The sequence below is a fragment of the Brassica napus genome, unplaced genomic scaffold, assembly GCF_020379485.1.
Source record: "Brassica napus cultivar Da-Ae unplaced genomic scaffold, Da-Ae ScsIHWf_262;HRSCAF=435, whole genome shotgun sequence".
NCBI classification, from domain to species: domain Eukaryota; kingdom Viridiplantae; phylum Streptophyta; class Magnoliopsida; order Brassicales; family Brassicaceae; genus Brassica; species Brassica napus.
In genome coordinates this window covers 58199-81386 of record NW_026015929.1, presented here as the reverse complement: position 1 = coordinate 81386, position 23188 = coordinate 58199, and the positions used below count along the sequence as shown (strand labels likewise).

Sequence of the window (23188 nt, the reverse complement as noted above, 5' to 3'; positions counted from 1 at the left end):
CCTAGAGGTTCACCCTAGGGGGTGAACCCAAGAATAAGTCCTCGATATATACAACAATAATTATATTAAATTGAGAGCACTATAATTATAATTTAATATATAAGTTAAAAAGGGTTGATTGATATATATTGAGTTGATTTTTCTTTAAAAAACAAAATGTTAATGAAAAATTAGTCAACAGAGTTTTAAAAAAAAATTAGCCAACAAATAATAATTTAGTCAACATACATAATATAGTCCAGTAATATAAAAATTCCAATAATAAATAGAAAACGTCTATAAAAAATAAAAGGGGTGAAATATATTTATGATATTTTCTTTTTAGTTTCATCAAGTTTTTAAAAAATCAACAATAAAATAAATAAAAACCACAATAAAAAAATTAAGGGAACAAAGATTTCAAAAAAAAGTTGCGAAAAACAAATATGATGTAATAAATAAAATAGTAAGTATAAAACACAAAGAAAATATATATTTATTATACTCAAAATAATTGTGATTTTTTACAGAAAATAATGTACTGATCCCATAAAAAACAAGCCTAAATTTAGTATTTATACAAAAATAAAATAGTATATATTTGCATAGTCTAAACAAAAGAAATTTAATATAAAATAATTTGACAAGAAACACATAAGAATATAAATAAAAATAGATGACCTCACATAAAAAATATATAGATATCTAATTAATAAAAAAAAAAACAACATCTATACTATTAAATCAGAATTCCTCATAGAATTTTGCCTTACTTTTTAGAATTAGTTACAATGGTATGCTATTGCCTTTTTAATTTTTAAAAAATAATAATTCGCCAGCCATATTTTCATCCAATCAAAAGTCACTTACTTTTTTAGCAAATAACATTTAAGCAACATATAATATCACTAACATTTTGATACCATTTTTGATATCCCATTAATTTGCTTTAGATTTTTTTTTATAACAATCTGTTTTAGATATTACAAGTATGCCATTATAATTTACTAAAAAAATATATTAATACCCCAGATTAATGAATAATACGTGATAACTTTATGTTGAAAAAAAAACTTACGTGACAATTTAAATAGTTTAACCCGCATGTTATATAATAAATTTTAAAAATTTACTTTATGAGAATAAGTCTTTTGTGAATTTTTTTATGAGAATAAGTCTTATGTTGAATTCATATATTATGTTAATAGTTTATGAGAAAAACAAAGAAAAAAAGAAAAAGAATTTACCAAAAAAAAAAATTATGATAAAAAGAAGATTTGATTCTATTTAAAAGATACAAGCCGGGTGAAAATATTATTATGCTTTATGAGAAAAAGAAGATTATTTTTGAAGAATATTAATTCATATACTCTGACTGCTAAATCCTTAGACGTTTATATCAACATTTACTATTAATCAGCCCAAATGATCGTTTTGTTTTCAGTCATGACACAAAATTCTATAGCAATGTAAAACTATATCATCATCACTATTTATCTTTTTAGTTTTCCAAATAAAAACCCGGTACACATATAGACGTATATATATCTGATACTTTTAAGAAAATATCTAAACTATTTTGTATGGAATAGGTCGTATAATATATAAACATTTCCTTAATGATTCCATAAAATATAAATTTTTGGAAAATTTTAACATATAGAAAAAACTTAAAATTCTCAAACAAGAAAATAGCGAACTTTTTATTAGTTTGAAAATAATCCGAAAATATATTTTCTATACCATGTTTTTAGAAATACTTAAACTTATTTAACAAGAAAGATTGTATTTCCATATTTTGTGTTCGAGAATATTCTCAGTATATTGAATTTATGATCCTCATCACCTATGATCCTTAAACCTACGTAAGAATGTAGACATCACCATCTCAACAAATCAACCTAAACTTATATTGTTGTGCATTTTGAAATTTGTTATGTTATAAAGATTACTACAATTTAAATTCAGTACTATCAAATGATTTATTATTAGAAGTACACTATATATATATAATAACTAACATGGAATATTAATAATTTTTATGCTAAATATAGGTCTTCGAGGGATAATTCATAATTAATAACAGATATTGTTACAAATTATTATAAATCCACAACTCATATAATTAGCTCATTTCAATTATTTTAACAAACTATTATTTGTTTGTTTTAGACCATAATTAATAAAAAGAGGTATGAAAAATAATTAAGAGTAAGTGCATAATAATAATTCATAAATAGTATATAAAAATATTTTCTAAAATAAAAACAAATGTTAAATAAATATTTAACTAAAACAAACTCTTCCGCGCGAAGCGTGGAACAACCACTAGTATATTAAGAAGGGTTTATTGCATTGAAGACACCAATACCAACGTGATGGTCCAAGTATACAATGCTTGGAACCTTGAAAGTATACAATGCTTGGAATCTAAAAACAAAAACAATGATCCAATATATCAACTTAAAAATACAATGATCTAATACATCTAAACTATTAAAACTGAAGTACAAATAAATCTTAACCCTAAGTTTCCCTCAATAATTACCATCCAATGCCATTGACTTTATAAATAGCAATTTTCATAAAAATTGTTATGAAATTGTCTAATATTTAGCTACCTAACAAATTTAAAAGATATGCAATCATTCATTTATTTAAAAAATAAAAATCAAAAAGTCAATTTTGCAATCCATAAAAAAATATAAAATAGATTAAATGATCAGATTAATTTATTGGTTTATTAAAAATTAAATTAATCAAAATCGTTTAAAATTTTCAAAATAATAAAACTAACTCAGTTATATTTAATTAATTAGCATTTTCTAATTTAATTAGTACAATAATATATGTATTTAATTTTTGAACGTTTATAAAAATTAAAAACAAATACCCGTGCGGAGGCACGAATCAAGATCTAGTTTAAGTTAAAAACAATGATAGAATACTTAAAAAAAAAAACAATTAAGTCATACCTTTGTCCATGAATATGTAGTGGAAAGCAAATTAGGAGTAACTCTTACTCCATTGTAACCCTCAACTTTGAATTTAATAGGCCATGTGTTCTTTTTACATTGAAATCATTGTATTTAAAATTAGTTAAGATGTGAATCATCTTTATCTTTCAAATACATATTGTTGAAATAAGTCATATGCCAATTGACATTCTTACTGTTTGCGCAAATTTTATTCATCATAAAATCATATATATGTAATTTTGGTTATGTTTGGTTTGAATGTTTTTCCATTTTTATTTTCAATTTTTACTAGGAAGGTATCTTTTAAGATTTTTCTAAAAAATTATGACGGTTATCCGAAGCTAATCCGACTTAACCAAATTTAAAATCTAAATATTCGATCCAATTAGTAACATCATCTCAACAATTTGATAATTGTTTATTGGAAATTGTTATTAGTATCTGTTTATTTATCCAATTAGTAACATCATCTCAACAATTTTCAATTAGTAACATCATCCCTTTTGAAAATTATTTACGCTTGATAAAAACAATTTGAAAATTGTAACATATTTCCAATAAGAACAAGAATTTATCTATACTATTAATTAAAAAATATTTTGTAAATAAATTTTAATTGTATGTGGCATATTAGGAATATTCTGTTGAAATTTTAAAATAATCTAATAGTCTAAAATTTCATTAAGATATTTTCGTCATTTATTTTTACACCAAAAATATGTAAATATTTATTTATTTTCTATAAACAAGAGGAATAATTAATTTAATAAAAAAATTAAATTTTAATGTATATTTTTATCAAAACAAATTTATTCAAAATTTAGTTTATTTATTTATTTTATATTTACTTTTGAAATATGATTATAGTTGAGTATTATTTCACTTGAATTTGTACAATGAGTAAAATTAAAAATTCTATAGTACTTTTATATACACATTTCATAAAATGAATTAAATAATTACATCAAATAATTAATATATTTAACTAATTTAATATACCAATTATTTATAAATTATGATATTAAATTTAGGTAATAATTCTATATTTGTATTATATACAAATGTATATTTAAAATAAATAATTTAACTATTTTAAAATATAACACAATTATGAAAACATGAACTCATCAACTTTATTATATGAATATATTTTTAATAAAATATAATACTAAAACTAACTATTTTAAAGATAATAATATTTTTATTCCTAAATAAATATTTTATATTTTAATATTTAATATTAATTATATATTTTAGTTAATGTACATTTAAACATAAGTTATATACAAAACTTAAAACATAACTAGAGTTTATCCCGCACATCGTGCGGGTATATTTTCATTTTATAAATATTTAATTTTGATATTATTATAAAAATTTAAATATACAATTTATATCTTAGTATTATGTATTTTATCTCTTTAATTTTATTGTTTAGGTTTCTTATTACTCTATTAATATAGGAGTTTGTTTTATACATTTTACCTTTTTTATTACGTTTTCGAGTTTTCATAATTTTAAATAATCAAATAAAAAATATTTTTCAACATATGATTTTTGAAAATATATAGCTGTAGAAATAAAATTTTAACATATGTTAATAACTTCATTTGTATAAAAAAAATCTGACATGATTAACAAATTTGAACCCGTTTTAGTGGTAGATGATAATTTATTTAAATGAAAGCATTATATTACTTAATTACGAAATTAATTAATGCAATATCTAATAAAAATTTATAAAAATTTAGTAGGATTTTGTTAGATTTTTCTCAACAGATTTTGTTATAACTGAAAATAAAATTTAAATCTATAGTTAAAATTAATTTATTATTAATATTCCTATTAATTATTATATCATATTATGTGATTAATGAAATGGTCCTAGTAGACTTTTAAATAGTAGATAAAAATGGTACTTCTCTTTTAATAGAGAAGATAATAACAATTATAATTTTGATAATAATTTTGTGTCAATCAAAAATAATCTTGTGCTTTTAAAAGGCTTTTTAAATTCGCTTATAAAGATAAAAGAATGATAGAATATACACGTTTCAAAGACATATATAATCCAAGCTATATCACATACAGAATACATAGCAAACACTTTTGTAATAACAAATTACTAGGATAAGACCCGCGCCTTGCGCGGGATTAAGTTATTATTTTTATTATATTTTGGAGAATGAAACAATAGTTTGGCTTCATTTGGATTACGGGTGTTCAATCCGGATAACGGATTGGTTTCGGTTCGGTTTGGTTTTTTTGGTATTTGGTTAGTAAAATATAACTACTATTATAAATCCATATGTACTTTGATTTTTAGTCTTTCACATACTTTTGAAAGATTTCAACTGGACGACTAAATTGATCAGCCAATCTTGTTGCTTTAAATCATTAGTGTTTATATATATATATATATATATATTATTTAGTTTGAATATTTATTAAATAAAAATTCATATGCGTTATATTTTATGATCATTTGTAACTTATTATAACAAAAAAAATAATTTATTGATCACAAAATTTTCAGAGTGGGAATATTCAAATTTCTAATAATATATAGACGTTTTGAAAAATTCAAATATAACATATAAGAAAAAATATAAATGTTTTTATTATATATTTAATGTGATTTTTTAATATCTTTCAATAATATAAAATTAAAAAAAAAGAACTAAGATACCAAAATTGTTATCAAATATTTATTATTCATAATAATTAATTTTTATATATACGTTAATCATATTAGGTAATTTCGTAGATTCTAATTAAGGAAAGTGAAAAAAAAATTTTGGTAGATTATTTATCAATTCGATAGTTAGTTTAATAAAAAATATAATGTAAGTCAAGATGGACCAACCTATTTTTCTAAGAATAGTATATTTTATATAGTCATTTATTAAATGAGAATTTATAATCATACAGTTCTATGATCATTCATATCATTTTATAACTGAATATTTAAATCATCGATAACAAAATTTTCAATGTGAAATCTTTAATAAGTTTATAATTTATAAATGTTTTTGAAAATTCATTGAAAGTTTTAATATTAAAATATTTATGTAATCTTATGGTATATAGTATAATCTATATATATATAAATATATATGTTTTATTATTAAATGATATTTTTTACTCATATGGTTTTAAAATAATGTGTATCTTCTTATAATATTAAATAAAAGTTCATATTAATACAATTTTATGATCATTTGTAACTTATTATGACAAAAAAGAAATCTATTGATCAAAAAATTTTCAGAGTGGGGATCTTCAAATTTCTAATAATTTATAGACGTTTTGAAAAATTCAAAATATAACATATAAGAAAAATTATAAATGTTTTTATTATATATTTAATGTGATTTTTAAATATATTTTAATAATATAAAATTAAAAAAAAGAACTAAGATACAAAAATTGTTATCAAATTGTTAGGTAATTTCGTAGCTTTTATTTAAGGAAAGTGCAAAACATTTTTTGGTACGTTATTTATCAATTCGATAGTTAGTTTAATAAAAAGTGTAATATAAGTTAAGATAGACCAACCTATTTTTCTAGGAATAGTATATTTTGTATAGTTATTTATTAAATAAGAATTTATAATCATACGGTTCTATGATCGTTCATATCGTTTTATAACAAAATATTTAAATCATCGATAACAAAATTTTCAATCTGAAATCTTTAATAAGTTTATAATTTATAAATGTTCTTGAAAATTCATTGAAAGTTTTAATATTAAAATATTTATGTAATCTTATGGTATATAGTGTTTAATATATATATATATTTATTTTATTATTAAATGATATTTTTTACTCATATGGTTTTAAAATCATGTGTATCTTCTTATAATAAAAATGTTAAACCATTGATCATTAATTTTTAACATAATAATTTTAATAGTTTTAGTCATTTATTATCGTTTTTAAAAATTCAAAATATAACATATACGAAAAAATCTAAATTTTCTTTTTATAGCTAATTTGATTGTTTAATTTATTTTAATAATATAAAATTAAACAAAAAATGATGGAGGAGATATACATTGCTATCAAATCTTTATTATTAAACTCATTAATTGTCATATATATATTAGTCATTTATGGTAATTCCGTAGGTTTTATTTAAGGAAAGAAAATATCATATCATATCATTATATCATATAGTTTGACCAACTTATATATCTAACAACATATAAAAATCGAATGTGGACCTACTTATTTTTCAATTGAATGTAATTGACTACCTAATTGAGTGACACCTATGCATTGGGGCCTTTTTTAATTAATACAAAATTAAGGTTACATCTTTTCAAATGTTCCTCAATTAATATATAAGGGATGGAGAAGTGTCGGTTAGTCTCCATCATCTTGTTCGTCCACACAATAATTTTATCGATAAGCTCAATCAACTGCACAGAGAATAATGGCAAACTCGTCACAAACCAAGCTGCTTTGTTCGTGTTCGGAGATTCTCTGTTCGATCCAGGAAACAACAACTACATCAATATTACCAACCGAGCCAATTTTTTTCCATACGGTCAAACCTTTTTCAAGTTTCCCACCGGAAGAGTCTCCGATGGACGTTTGATTCCCGACTTCATCGGTAAGAATCATATCTTTAATAAAAAACTAATTAAACCTCACTTTTTTATTCAACTAACTGGTCTCTAACGGGACTTTACTCTAAGATGCCCCACTCACTCCTATCGTTATTCTATCTTACCCCACTAATAAAAAATGTTATATTTTTAATCATATTTTAATAAAAAACGTGGTAAAAAACGAAACTACCCTTAATGAAATCTAATATTTACAGATCCAACCTCTCTCTATTTGACCCAATTCACACGACCCGGATCCATGGGCGTGACCCGCGTATCTCTCTCCCAAATTCGGACCAAACCCTCTCTTTCTCTCCTATGTTTCTCATTTCCCCCAAATCGAAAGGAAATCAATCCTCAAAACCCTAGAACCCGACGAACTCGAAGCATTCCCAAAATCGACCCGAAATCCCCCGAAATCCACCGAAACCCACCGAAAACCACCTTGTATTCTCCTATTCATCATCAGAACCACCATATTTTCCGGCGTCAGATTCCTTTCATCCTCTTGTTCTGTTTTCGAAATCGGCGTGTAAAAGGTAATGCCTTTTTCATATCTTCAAATGGCTTTGATGTGTGTTTCCCTATATGATGTGTGCTTGTTCTGCTTAAAGAAATGAAACAATTTTTGTTTCGAATCTGAATTTTTTTAAAGTTATTCTTTTGTTGAATCGATTTGTTATTGGGAGAAATTGTTTTATCTTTGTGTAACTTAATTGAAAGCCTAGTAGTAAATTGTTTTGTTCTGAGATTTTTTTGTGGATATTGAATGGGTTTGTTAGCTTCTGTTGTTGTTGAATATATGTTGTTTATGTATATTCAGGGGATTAAGATCATGACAGGCCGTGGTAAGCGGGGAGGGAAAAGGCAGAATAAGAAAAAAAACAATTCCACAAGAGAAAAGGTTCAAGAACACAACCCTGCTCCAATAGCTGAAGAGTTCTCAGGCGGGAATGAGACTCAGACTGATCATCATTCTGCAACATCTCAGGTATGCCTTCTCAACATCTCAGATTCACTGATCATCATTCTGCAATATTTTTTTGGTTTTAGTATTGTTGGTGCATTACTAGTATTACTGGTTTTACTAAGACAAATTAATAAATAAAGTGCTAATATAATTTGATGTGGTTTGCAGGAATGCCAACCATTGCCACCTGATGAGCTATACTTCAAGAACACGGAATTCACCAAGTCGTGTAAGATACAGAGCAAGTGCTCTGTGAGCTCCACGGTGGAGTTCTTGAAGGAGCTTAAGCCTGAGTTGGAGTGGTTCGAAAACCACCCTCAGTTCTGCCACATTTTCCACATGCCCGATGAACCAAACTTGAGGTTGTTGGGTATGTGGACGCTGCTACTGCGCACGATTCCCTTATACGAGGGAGAGGACACAGCTTGGTTTGCGGTTAATGGCGTGCCCATCCGGTATTCAATGAGAGAGCATGCACTCATCTCGGGCTTGGACTGCCGTGACTACCCGGATAAGTATGAGAAGTTGGGGAGCTTTGCTTTTGTAGATAGGCATTTTGACTCGCATAAGGAGATAACAATGGAATCTGTGAAGAAGAAGTTGTTGAGTATGAGTGCATGTGGGGATCGACTCAGGATGGCGGTGCTTTACTTCCTAGGCACAGTTATCAGAGCGAAGGCAAGGTATAATGCCCCATTTGACTCTTTCATTTTAAGAGTCGTCAACAATGTGGAAATTTGCAAAACCTTTCCTTGGGGTCGCTTGACGTTCGATGATGCGATCCGGTCCATCAATCACGTGATGAAGCAACTCAAAGGGAAACCTAAAAGCACTGTCAACTTTCCCGGATTCATAGTTCCTTTAGAGGTAAATTATTGCTTTCTTTAGACAAATTGTTGTTTTTATGAATATTCTGTTTTGACGAGTTCTATTTGTAGATCTTGGCATTTGAGTGTATTCCAGCTCTGAGTGCACAATTCAGAGAAAGAGTAGATGGTTGTCTGAGTAACTGTCCGAGGATGTGCAAGAGGCGTTTCCAAAATAACAGCATGAAGGGTTATCCACTTGAGGATTTGTATGGCGCCATTGGAGAAACCAAGGTATGTTTTTAGTTTTCTGGTTCCTACTGATTTTATTAAGTGAGTTGAATACTATTGCGTTTGTTAAGTGATTGTGTTGGTTTTATTTTCAGGTTATTACAAGTGTTTTGATTCCCACTGTTGATGAAGAATCCCTCTTAGCGCGCATAGTGGAAGGGGAGCCAGATTATGAAAATGAGGAAGGAGTAAGCAATGCGTGGAGCACATGGCTTACTGTTAAGGAGAAGCCTATCTTTTGGCAAGAGTTATATGAGTTAGATGTGGCTGCAAGGGAGTTTACTAAGAAGAAAGACAAAAAGAAAGTGAATGAAGAAGTATCCTCCTCTAGTCATGGTTTGGAGGACCTTCTGAAAGGGTTTGAAGAGAGGTTGATGACTAGTTTGAGTGAAGTGAATTTGAAGGTGGAGACAATGGACAAGAGGCTTGGTGTCATGGAAAAGAGCCAAGTTGTTTTGAAGAGGAGGGCTAAGAGGATGAAGGCAATGGAGAAGAGGCTTGATGGCGTTGAATATTGCCAGAGATATTTAAAAAAGAAGGCCAGTAAGCAGAAGACGATGGAGGAGAAGCTTGATGGCATTGAGAAAGAAATGAAGAGGAATGAGAACCGTGAGGATTTCATGTACCAAAACATGGGTTATGAGAGGTCTTATGATAGAAATGAAGAGGAACAGATGCAGAGTGATAAAGGAGAAGATGGGAAAGAGAGTGAGGAAGCGGCTATGGAGGAAGATAAAGGTTATGAGCAAGAGAAAGAACCTGAGAAAGATGAGAAAGAGAGTGAGGAAGCGGCTATGGAGGAAGATAAAGGTTCTGAGCAAGAGAAAGAGCCTGAGAAAGATGAGAAAAAGAGTGAGGAAACAACTATGGAGGAACAGACAGAATCTCAGCTGAACCACGACAATGAGATTGAAGAAGAGGTTGAAACAGAGAATTCTCCTGAGAAACTAGAGAAGGAGGCTGCGAAGGAACCCAAGGAAACTCCTACACCACCACGTGGTAGGACTAAGGCAGCCGCGAGGAGATCATCAGAGAATTGGATACCACGTAAGAGATTTGTTCTTTCGTGGGATGAAGAGGCTGATAAATACACAGAGGAAGAGAAACAACAACACTGGATTCTTTCACTTTGCAAGAGCAATGATGGAGCTCCTGCTGTAGATGAGGGAGCTCCTGCTGTAGATGAGCCGGCTGAGATAGTTTCTGCTGTTGATGAGACGACTGAGGGAGCTCTTGTTGTAGATGAGGAAGCTCCTGCTGTAGATGAGCCGGTTGAGAGAGTTTCAGAGAGTGAGGAAGCGGCTGCTGTTAATGAGACGGATGAGAGAGTTCCTGTTGTAGATGAGGGAGCTCCTGCTGTTGATGAGATGAATGAGGGAGCTCCTGCTCGTATTGGGGTGAAGCATAGGCCTAAGGCAATTGCGGTGAGAAATAGACCGAGAAAGTCTACTGACCCAAAGAAGTTCACAACGCCAGAACAGACAACAAGGACACGTGCACGGTCACGGTGGGTTTCCTCTCCTTTCACTGAAGCCGACACCGACGAGATTGAAGGGCGCAAGAAGAAGCCTAGAACAGAGGCTTAGTGAACTTATGTAGGATGTTATGTTTAATATTTATCTCGGCTTTGTTGTGAACTTATGTAGGATGCTATGTTTTTTTTTGGTTGTTGGTCTGTAAAACTTAGATGCTATTATGTAGGATGCTTTGTGTTGTGTGATTGTCTTGAAGCAGGGTTGGTCTAATTGAAGACAAGGCAATCCATGTTCTAAGAAAGCAAATTTGTACTACTAGGTTTATTATGTATTACTAAGACAAAAACATTGTCAACACTTCATGAAAAAAAAAATAAACCTAAGACACATGTCTAAAACGTGTAACACATTATCAACACTTTGTAAAAAAAAATACATATGGCACATGTCTAAAACGTGTTTGAATATTAAAGTGATATTTATCTTACTCTTAGTAGTACTCAAGGTAGTAGTAATATTTCACTCTTCATAGTAATATTTTTGCAAATTATAACATTTTTTAGTAATACAACGTCATTAAATTAAATTAATTAGTAATACCAATATATTTAGACAGTTTTATACTGTATATAACACATTGGCAGAATAAATTTTCAGAAAATATGTATTTTCTGAAATTCATCTCATGATGGCCTTCCCATTAAGACATTAACTAGGAAGTATAAGGATGTTTTCTATTGAAATGAGAAGTTTTCTACCAACTTGAGATTTTAAGAGTATTTTATGTCTAGTTTGACAAATAAACACATGTGTGGACATATAATCACGTAATATACGAGATACATTTTTTAAAAATAAATAATAAGAAGAAAATTAAGGTTCTTAGAAACATGCATAACAAATAGTAATACGAAGTAGTTTTTGGTAGTTGAGGGTAGTACAAAGTAGTTCCTAGTAGTCCATATTACACATAGTAGTTCTAGCAGTACTAGCAGTTCACGTTACACATAGTAGTTCCATTAGTTCCTAGTAGTTCAGAGTTACCTGCTAGTTCAAAGTACAAGAGTCTCATGCTACTCCGCGGCTGCAGAAGTACTTCCACACTCAAAATACTCATACAAACGTCCGCCTCTCATTTCTCTGCTCCTTCCCCTTCCCCTTCCCCTTCCCCTTCCTCTTCCCCTTCCTCGTCCTCTTCTTCGTCCACGAAATTCTCCGGCTGATGGAAACCTTTGCTTCTGAGTGGGTCCTTTCTTTTTATCATATAATGGAGGAAGAACTTTGAGTGCTCGAATTTCATCTGGTATAACCCATTCAGACTGATGTGGCACAGGATAAATTGTCCTCCAATATGCCAACGCCCAAAGCTCCACCGTATAGTATTTCGAACAAAACTCTTGTAGATGGAGGTCCGTTCCAACACTCAAGAACTTTGCAGCAGCACATGCATGAACACACGGGATTTTGTCTATATCAAAGCACCTGCAGCTGCACATTTTTCTTTGCAAATCAACCGTATAAATCTTTCCGTCTTTACCATCGACATTGTACTCATGGAGAAAGCTGTTTATCTCAACCACATCTAAACACCTCGCTTCCAAACATCTTTTTGACAACATGGTTTCCACTTTAGGCACAAGCTTCTTTGTGGCTGGTATTTGAGCTGCCTTCTTCCTGTGTTTGTTAAACCATTCAGCCATTTTCTTAATGATAACATCAATCATCGGTAGCATGAAGTATTTCCTCGCTTCCCGAAGAACACCATTGATAGATTCTGCTGCATTGGTCGTGTCAACATTGTATCTGTCTCCTTCAAAGTAACATCTTGCCCATTTTCCCACTTCAACACTCTTCTCTAGATACTCGGCAGCAGAAGGATACTTTCTGGAAAAAGCAGCATAGAGAACATCGAACTCAGCCACTGTATAAGCATATGCGCATTCTCTAAACTTGCTTGCACAAACGTCTCTGTTGTTGAATACATGTCCTTTGACATTTTGAGCCAAATGCCAGATACAATACCCATGTGAAGCCGTTGGGAACACCTCACGGATTGACTTGATCAAGCTCATATTTCTATCCGAAAGAAACACCAATCCGTCTACATCTGATATCACTGACCTCAAATTATTCATAAACCACGTCCAGCTTTCATCTTTCTCACCATCAACTACACCAAATGCAATAGGGTAATGGTGACGATCAGGATCTTGAGCCGTCGCAACAAGCAGAACTCCACCATAAACATGCTTAAGATGTGTTCCATCCACAATGATAACTTTCCTCATCGCTACAAACCCTTCTATGGAAGCTCCAAATGCGAAAAATAGATACTTAAATCTTTTCGCCGCATCCACTTCAACATAACTTACCGAGCCAGGATTCTTCAACTTAAGCATGTGCATATAGGAGTGTATCAAAGAATAACTCTCTTCCGGAGTACCTCGCACTTCATTAGCAGCCATCCTTTTTCCTCTCCATGCTGTGGCATATGATACATCAACACCAACCTTGTGTATAACCATACTGATCAGATCAGCTGGTGTTGGTGTGTCATATCTACCGGGATATTCTTCACCCAAAACAGATGCAACAACCTGTGGTGTGCCTCTCCTTCTATTTCTAAGGGTACTTGTAGTTACCACTGAGCATGTATGAGACTTGATGTAAGTTCTTACCGTCCAAAGATCTGAATTCTTAAGCTTTGCTACACGCAAATACCACTTGCAACCTTCTTTCGCTGCTCGACATCTTGCCACAAATCTCCCAGTATCCGACTTCATTGTGTCATACTCAAAACCATTCTTATGCGCACCCCTCTGAACTAGAACTTGCATGGTTGTCTTAGTTCTGAATTCTTGACCCTTAACCAAATCGAGACCATCATCCCATTCTTCTTCTACTACTGTTGTGGCTTCAACTCCCGCTCTTACAGCTTCATCTCCCATACCGACTTCTGTACCTTCATACCCATGCTCTAAATCCTCATGCATCTCAAAGTATTCATGTTGTTCAGCTGTGTAAGGCGTGATCATGCCCCCAATCTCATGATCCTGCTTTGTTCCATCTTGCTCAGCTCCATCTATCTCGGTCTCATCTTCCTCGGTCCCATCTTCCTCGGTCCCATCTTCCTCGGTTCCATCTTCTTCAGTTATGTATGTATCACTTCCAACACCATCAGAAAGACCAACATAGCTATCATCAGTTTCATCATCAGTTCCATAATCATCTTCTGAAAGCGGCATACCACCATATGTATCATCCATGTCACTGCTGATCTCCACATGTAAAACACTTCTACATTTATCATGATTTACTTGCATGAGATAACCCAAAACGTCTTCATCACACCAAATATATGATGGCTTGTTGGAATACAATACCAATGGAAAGTAACTAATCTTCACCATCCCATCTCCATTTGCCTTAATCTTTCTGCATATACACTCGACCAATTCAGAATATGTAACCTCTTCCACAGATGTTTTCATCACTAGAGTGTGAATTTGATCTTCTCCCGAGATCCACTTTATCTCAGCCCCATCCTTGATGTAACTTCCTCCATAGTCAAAACATATGATTGTAATAGGAGAAGCCATATAATTCCCTGAAAAGAAATAAAATTATGATTAGTTAACCATTTAAAGAATCTAAGTTGTCCAAGATCTTTGGTACAGAGTCGTTCCAGTAATACAAGTAATACACGTTTCACTTTAGTAGTACCAGTAGTTCCAGTAGTTCTTATAAATTTTTGCTTTTGTCTATTTAACACTTTTAACTGACCAAAAGGGTGTTATACAACCCACAGTACCGTATACTACTACTGTAATGCATTATTTTGCTTTAAAACAGTGGTAAAAAAGAAGAAATATACAAAATCGTTCTTAAGCATTCTTTTTCATAACAAAATACCTAAAACTTTTATTTTTACCTAAAACTTTAGTTTTTCATCTTTTTAAGTCTTTTTAATCAACTCATAACGTGTTACATAACTCAGATTATCGTCTAACACAATTTTCATGTTTTTTTCTTTCAAAACCGTGTTAAAAATAGAGAAAAATACATATTTTTTTAAAATCTAATATTTTCATTTTTCTTTAAAACTCTCACGAATTTTACAGCAAAACTTTCATTTTTCGTTACACATAATACATAGAACATAAGTAGTATATTATTATGAAAATTTCGTAAAATAAAAATGCATGATTTTACCTCAAAAAAGCTTCAAAATCGTCAATCTCAAGTGGAAGGGGAGAAGAAGTTCGATGGTGGTTGGGGAAAGAAAAACATGATGGGAGAAAGGAGACACGAGGGACAGCTGTTGGAAGGAGAGAGGTGGGTTGATGTGGGGTCGGCTGTTAGGTTGTTGGATTTAAGGTTGGCTTTATGAGGAGGGAAGCCAGATCGATTTAAAAAAAAAACATAAAGCATGTGGGGACCACTGAAAAAGGATAATAATATAATAGTTGAGGGTAATAAGGAGAAGGGAAATATAGGAAAAAAAAGTAGGGTTGATAGAATTTTGGTAGGGTAATGAGAATGAATTTTTTTCAACTAGGTCAAATTAGAATACTTTCCTCTCTAACGTGACAGCTGAGAAGGCGTGGTTACCGTTGATCCCACCAAATCTACAACCAAGAAACAGTAACAGTCAGTTTACCTATGGAGTTAGTTTTGCTTCTGCAGGTGCCGGAGCTTTGGTGGAATCCTTTTCCGGACAGGTAAATTTCATCATCATTTCTTTTTTACTCTTCCATCTCTTCAATCTATAACAAAATTATTTTTCTTCAAAAAAACAAAATTATTTTTCTTCAAAAAAACAAAATTATTTTTCTTCAAAAAAACAATATTATTTTTTTTTTCTTCAGAAAAACAATATTATTTTTTTGTAATAAAAACAATATTATTACATAACTGATGTCGGTCTGTTATATCGGTTAATCCAAGTCGGTACGTTAGGTTTTAGTTTAAATTTTTTTTGATAAGTAGTCTTAGTTAATTTGCCTTTTCAATTTTTACCAAACTGAACTAAAGTTTTTGATATTTTGGTTAATAATATTAATTATTATAAGTTGATATTAGTTCGGTTAATTCAAATTAAAATTTTCATATAAATTGGTTTAGTCTGAAACAAAAAAAATAAGAAAAATAGGAAACAAGATAATCATACCAACTGATAACGAAATTAATTTTAGTAATGTGTCGATCGGTTCAAAACTTATAACCGAACAAGAACCAAAAACAAAACATTTTTTGGCTCTGTTAAATCGGCACCCTAACCGATAGTTAGTTATACTACATATTTAAAAAAAAAATATTACATAACTATTGATTTAGTTTTTTTTGTAACTTGATAACTAATGATATAGTTGTTTGGCTAATGTACTCTCTCTCTTTTAAAGGTGATTGATTTGGGAACGCAGTTAAAAAGCTTCAAAACCGTTAAAAGGAGGGTGCGATCTGCATTAGGAGAAGCTGAGACCAAAAGGATTTTCTCAAGAGCTGTTTATCTTTTTAATATCGGAGGCAACGACTTATTTTATGCCTTATTTCAAACCTCTTCACTTGTGAACCTCAATGCCAAACAGAAACTAGTTGATTTGATTATAGGTAATACAACATCCGTGGTTGAGGTAAACCTAAAATCGAAAACTGATCTCAAGTTTATTATTTTTGGTCTAGAAAATGAGATATATATTGTTCTCAGGAAGTGTATAAAATGGGAGGGAGGAAGTTTGGATTCTTGAATGTGGGAGCCTACGATTGTGCACCAGCCGCATCGATCTTAGACACAGCAAACATAGGATCTTGTAACAAACCAGTCACTGAGCTGATAGATTTGCACAACAAGAAGTTTCCAGATGGTTTAAGGCGGCTACAACGTGAACTATCCGGATTCAAATATGCCCTTCACGACTATCGCACTTCCTTATTGGATAGAATCAACAATCCTTCTAAATACGGTAACTAGAACAACCTGGTTATTACATATATGTAAGAGATTAAATCTTTAGTAGAATTGTAAAAGTTCTGTTTGTTTGTTTTGAAGGGTTTAAGGAAGGGAACAAAGCATGTTGTGGAAGCGGACCATTGAGAGGAATGCCTACTTGTGGAATCAACCAAACGGGACTAAGTTACGAGCTATGCGAAGACGTTACCAATTATTTGTTTTTCGATTCAGCTCACTTGACAGAGAAGGCTCATCGTCAATTCGCAGAGCTGATTTGGAGTGGTCCGCCTAATGTTACTGGGCCTTATAATCTCAAAGCTTTATTTGAACTTAATTAGAATCACCAATGTATATGAAAATAAAGATGATAATACTATATATCTTGTCTAAGCTTTTTATTTTTAAATAAAAAGGTTTCTATTGAAATGCTAGAAGATAGTGCATGCATGAAGGCTGAAGCTATTTTTTGGTTCACTGATCACGAGTTTGTTAATCATTTCATCAAAATCATGTAAAATACTTTTTTTAGTGACTTCGATTAATATTGTTAAATTATCATTAAAAATCAAATGTTTCTAAAAATACAATACTTAAATTTTAGATTGTCAAACTATTTTGAGTTAAAAATTATCTTTTTTAATTTTATTACTATTCAAAATTTATGGTATTGCATATTATATATTTTCACGCAATATTATATCTATGAATTCATGGGCAGACACCTATAATTATAAAGAACATAGCATATACATGTTTTCTTAATATATGTAAAAAATACCAAAGTAACACTATTTATCATACCGAGAGAATATTTTTTTTGTGCACTATCATACGGAGAGAATATATATTATTACGCAAATACTAAATGAGCCGGATTTATTGGCACACAACTTTTATTTTTTTTCTAAATTGTATATACCATTAAATTTTTTTTTGTTGATATTGTGATACATAGTGGACGGGCTACAATACTGTCTGATCCGAATTCGGAATGTCTTCTCACTAATACAAGGGGTGGACTGATATATTTATACACCAAATCCCAAGAGATTATCACTATACTACCACTTGGTTACCATTAAAATTAAGTGTTAGCTTTACAACGTTTCTAAAGATTGGTCTCGTAGCTAAAACTATAAAGTGGAAGTAACATTTTAGTTTAGTAACATTGATGTCAATTACTAGTGAAAAAGGATTTGAAAATGAGAGCAGGAACAGCTGAAACCGTGATAGACTTTCGAATCAATCCAATACAGAATATGAATTGCAAAGATCAATCTTTTATTATAGATGAAATGAAAACATCGCAAACTAAAACATCATTATATGATTGTGATACGGATATAAATTAACTCGTGGCCCTTGTGAAAACCAGATTGACCACAAGATTTTGATTTGCACTGACTCAGTAGGACTCGTAACCATGGCTAGATGACCTAGACTCCCTGGCCTGGACAGTGGCTGACGTTGTAGGCACCCAAACCTCAGTCATAGGTTCATCGACTGGGTAAACTACGAGCTCACGGACGTTCATTGGCTGGATCACATTTTTGTCGGCTCCAATAAGAAGATGAGCAAACATCTCTTGTGCCTTCTCGGTATTGTGACGCCCATCAAAGAATAAGTAAGATCGTTGGTACTCGCATAGCCTCACATGCACGTTAGGTAGACCGCAACCATAAGCATCGTGTGTCCCAATTCCGCAGCACGATGAGTTCGTCATGAAAAACCCTAGTAATAACCAATTGTAACGGTTTTATATATGAGTATTCACATAATATCAAAGCTTGAAATTAAGTTGTAATTAACCAACTCACGGTAGCTTGAGGGTTTCTGCGTCCTACGAATAATGGCATCATAGAAATCGAAGACGGTGAACTGGAAACCAGGAGTGGTTCTAGCCATTTCGTTCAACATCGGTCCGATTTTCTCATTATGTTGTTTAGCCAAATCGTTGAGAGGTTCATGGCATTTTTCCATCCCGGTGTTGTATTCTTGTCTGACGATTGGTAAGCAACCCAATGGTGCTAGGGTTTGGATCACGAACTTACTAGCTCCTGATGAATACAGCAAGCTGATATCGTTCTTTAACTTGTTGGTCACGGAAGTTACAAAAGCTTGTTGGGCAGATGCATCGGCGTTAGGGTTGTTCTTGGAGAAATTCAAGTAATCATTTGCACCAATGTATATCAAAAACGCGGACTTTTTGATGAAGTCATCATTCCAGTTTGCTTTCATTTGATTGAATTTCCTCACTTGTTGACTCAAAGTCAACTAAATCAGAAAGAAAAAAAAAATCTATATTATTATTGCTGTTAAAACAAAAAAGATTATTGATTTTAAGCAAGTCTTTATATGTGATGATGAATAAAACAAGACGGCTTTTAATAATGGGGGTAAGAAGACTGATGTAAGAATATATCTCGAATGATCTTGTAAAAGATATCAATTCAATGTGAGTTAATAGACATATAATATGTAAGATATTATATGGACTTACAGATTCCACCGGAGCTCCAAGAAGAGTAGCATCAGCGACGGCAAAACTAGCTCCACGTGAGACATTGACGTTCGGTACAAGTGCTGGTGGGATCTCGATCGGAATCCCCATGAATTTTGCTGTGTTTTTAAAGATTTTTCATATATTTCTGGTTAATTATTTTTTGGTTGAGTAACTAATATAGCAACACTATTTGATTAATAATTACTTCCTCAGTTCCAGAATGATTGATGTTTTAGAAAAAGATAAAAATTCTAACAGATTGATATTTTACCTTTTCATTATATGTAATAATGGTAAATTATAAATTTCAAAGACATTAATTGTATTTACTGATCTTTGATTGATTAAAAATTATACTTCATCCGTTTCACAAAAATAGACTTTTTAGTATTTTCACACATATTAAAAAAATACATTAAACTACCATAATAAATGTATCGTTTTTTGTAATTATCAATTTTCAATAACTTTTAACCAATAGTAATTCAATAAACTCAATTAATTTCTTGAAGTTTACAATTTTTCATAGAAAACACAAAAATACATCTTTCTGAAACAAACTTTTTTCTAAAAAAATCTATCATTAAAGAACGGAGAGAGTAGCAAATAGGTAAACAAGGAAAATAATGCATTTGTCAAAATTTTACGTGTTTTTTAATAAGCGTGAAAACTCTAGCTATAATACACATTATTTTGAACGGAATAAGTATTAATCTATACTATTAAAAGGGAAGGAGTCTAAAAAAATCTACCTATGAAAAGTTGTTGGACCCTTTTATTAAACTTAACTATTTTATTGGTCTTACCTTATATTTCTCTAACTATACAATAATCAATTATCTTACATTTATTTAACTATAAAACAATCAATGTTCTTAATTATTACTCAACTTAACTAAAATATCATTCTCATGAATCTATAAGCAAAAAGTGACTGATGAATTTAAATACCAAAACTATATTGTTCCTTGGTGCCACCAACTTTACAGCATTTCATTCAATCATTTTTTTTATCAAAGGCTTCACTCTATCATTTTTTTTGAATAAGATGACCTTTCTGAAATATTTATCTACAAACCTTATACATCGTAGCTTTTCCTTGACTAACACTTCTAATATATTTATCTACAAAGCTTACACATCATATTCTAAATATATTGTTAGAACATTTTTGTTAAAAAAATATTATAGATGCGATTTTGAAAATTTATATTATGAAAAGAAAATCATTTTAAAAATCTATTATAAAAAAGTTGTTGCAACTATATATAACTCTTTATATTTTTATCCTACCATTTACTACTATAACTATAAATAATTTAAATATTTTAAATAAATCTTATTATTATTTCTCATTCTTTTCCAATAATTTTTCTCCTTACATAAATATATTATGCTCAATGATGGATATATAATATTTAGATATCAATTATTAAAACGAAAGCATATATCATACAACATATTATAAAATGTCATCTAATATTATATAATTCTAAATATTTACAAAATCAAATTTGATAAAAACACTTCACCAAATTATTTTTTAAAATAAAATTATTTATATTTACGTTTAATTATTTTTTATAAAAAATATCTATAATAAAAATTGTTATTCAATATAATTTTTTAAAAAAAAGTCCTGAAAATATATACTATTAAATTAGCTTAAAATCTGCCAATTAAGTCTTAAGTCTTACTAATTGAACAAAATAAATAAGTAGAATAGGAATTGGCATTCGAGTCTTCGGATCGGATAAGAGTCGGGTTTTTTTCTGGTCGGGTCCGTTAAATCCTAAATATTATAACTCAACTAAATATCTGAAAATTTTCTATCTGAGTTTGGGTCAATTCCTTCCAAGGTTGGGTTGGTTTGGGTCCATAATTCAAATACTTACAAAAATACATGTAAATTTTGGGTACATAGCAGGTCCGGGTCGATTCTGGTTTAGAACCCAAAAGACTCGAAGTACTCGAAATCCCAGAAAAATCCAAAACTCGAAAAATATAAAAAATACCCGATAATATTCAAATAGCCGAAAAGACCCGAATATTTTACCCGAAAAACCGAAAATACCCAAAGTTTAATCCAGATACCCAAAATATTATATTTTAAGAAATTTTAAAATTTACCTAAAAACTAAAATTATAACCGAAAACCAGAACATGAAACTTAAGAGGATATAGTAATATCGAAAACATAGTTGAAATATCCAAAAATACCTAATATGCACATAACATTTCGGGCACTTAGAATATCTGATAGGGTCTCGAGTAGGATGTGGACTTGAACCAAGAACGTGGATCCAATAAATACCGAACATGTATTTATCTATGGATCCAAATCAAGTCTGTATTTCCTGGTCGGTTTTTGGATCCAGATAAATGTCCAAATTTAAGAGAGAGTTGCGTAAAAACATACATATAAATTATAAAATATTAAATAATCTAATTCATAAATTGCATAATTTAAAACAAATACTCTACTTTGTTATAATACAATTTACTAACAATACTTTCAAAATATTAATTCATATCAAACTTTGTTTATAATCTACAGAAAACCCGCGTTTTCGAAGCGCGGGTCAAAATCTAGTTAACGTATTAAATGGTGCATCTACTCTTTGTGTACGAGTTTCGAAGATAACTGGCGAAAAAATGTTACCTAGAAAGATGGAAAGATGTATGGGTATTCGTACCAGAAACTTTTAGTCATTCAAAAAAATGGTACCTAAGAAGTCTGGAGCGATGAAACCGTCGGAGAATTTGCCGTTGGGATCATCTCGAGATTTTCCGTACGGCCAGAAACTCTGTGCAACGTTAGTTTTGGTGAGAGTCTGTTTGTTCCCAGCGTCAAAGTTGGAGTCACCGAACGTGAACAAGGCGGCACCCGAGTTTCTTTGTCCGGCGACAGTGACCGGGTTGTGCATCAGTGTCAGTACTAAAAGTAGCCCTAGAACACTCACTAAATTACAGTTGCTCGCCATGGAGGAAGAGAGATAGAGAGAGATGAAGATTGCTTTGTGCTTAAGTTCGTGGACCGGTTCACTGTATTTATATTGCAAATTTAGTTTTTAACAAGTTTCAATATATATACTATTAAACCTAGCGTGTCGCGCGAGGTTAATTTTCTAATACAACTACGTACGCACTAATGAAAGTGAATTGAGTAAACCGTTTATTGATTAATCATATAATTCAAAAGTAACTTCTCACGATGTATTTGGCTTTAATACTGTTTTAGTAAGAAAATCTATTTATTGTCACCCGGATCAGGAATCCAGGATCGTGCATATTAGAGGCCAAATAAACTTTCAAAAAATGAGAACCTTTAACCCACGTGAAACAAAATAAGACATCTCAAATGTTAAGCAAGAAAAAAAGAGACACGCAGAAATAAGTAAGTGAACAAATATAATCTATAGTGGTAGCGGCCACGACGATGACAATAGAGATTTGAGATCTTGCTCGAGATGACAACGTTCGAATAAAGACGATACCGTTCCACAGTATTTTAAATACAAAAAAAGATATGCTGGGCATTTTATCAGATACCCGAACCAGTATCCGAACCCGATCCGAAAAAACCGAACCAAAATAGCAATATACCCGAACATGTAT

General features: G+C 30.9%; 2 protein-coding genes across 2 annotated transcripts; one reads left to right on the top strand and one right to left on the bottom strand.

Annotated features, from left to right (window-relative positions):
• Positions 1 to 7308: 7308 nt before the first annotated feature.
• LOC125601688 (GDSL esterase/lipase 3-like) lies at positions 7309 to 17498 on the top strand. Its single transcript, XM_048773732.1, has 5 exons — positions 7309 to 7577; positions 15711 to 15838; positions 16520 to 16750; positions 16825 to 17080; positions 17167 to 17498. Exons 1-5 carry the CDS (start codon positions 7313 to 7315, stop codon positions 17403 to 17405), a joined length of 1119 nt encoding a protein of 372 aa, XP_048629689.1. The 5' UTR covers positions 7309 to 7312; the 3' UTR covers positions 17406 to 17498.
• An 829-nt stretch (positions 17499 to 18327) lies between these two features.
• Positions 18328 to 22622, bottom strand: LOC125601687 (inactive GDSL esterase/lipase-like protein 23). The gene is made up of 4 exons (XM_048773730.1): positions 22299 to 22622; positions 19568 to 19686; positions 18885 to 19341; positions 18328 to 18798 (listed from the first exon to the last, which is right to left on the bottom strand). The coding sequence occupies exons 1-4, from the start codon at positions 22552 to 22554 to the stop codon at positions 18473 to 18475; spliced, it is 1158 nt and encodes a 385-aa protein (XP_048629687.1). The 5' UTR covers positions 22555 to 22622; the 3' UTR covers positions 18328 to 18472.
• Positions 22623 to 23188: the final 566 nt, after the last annotated feature.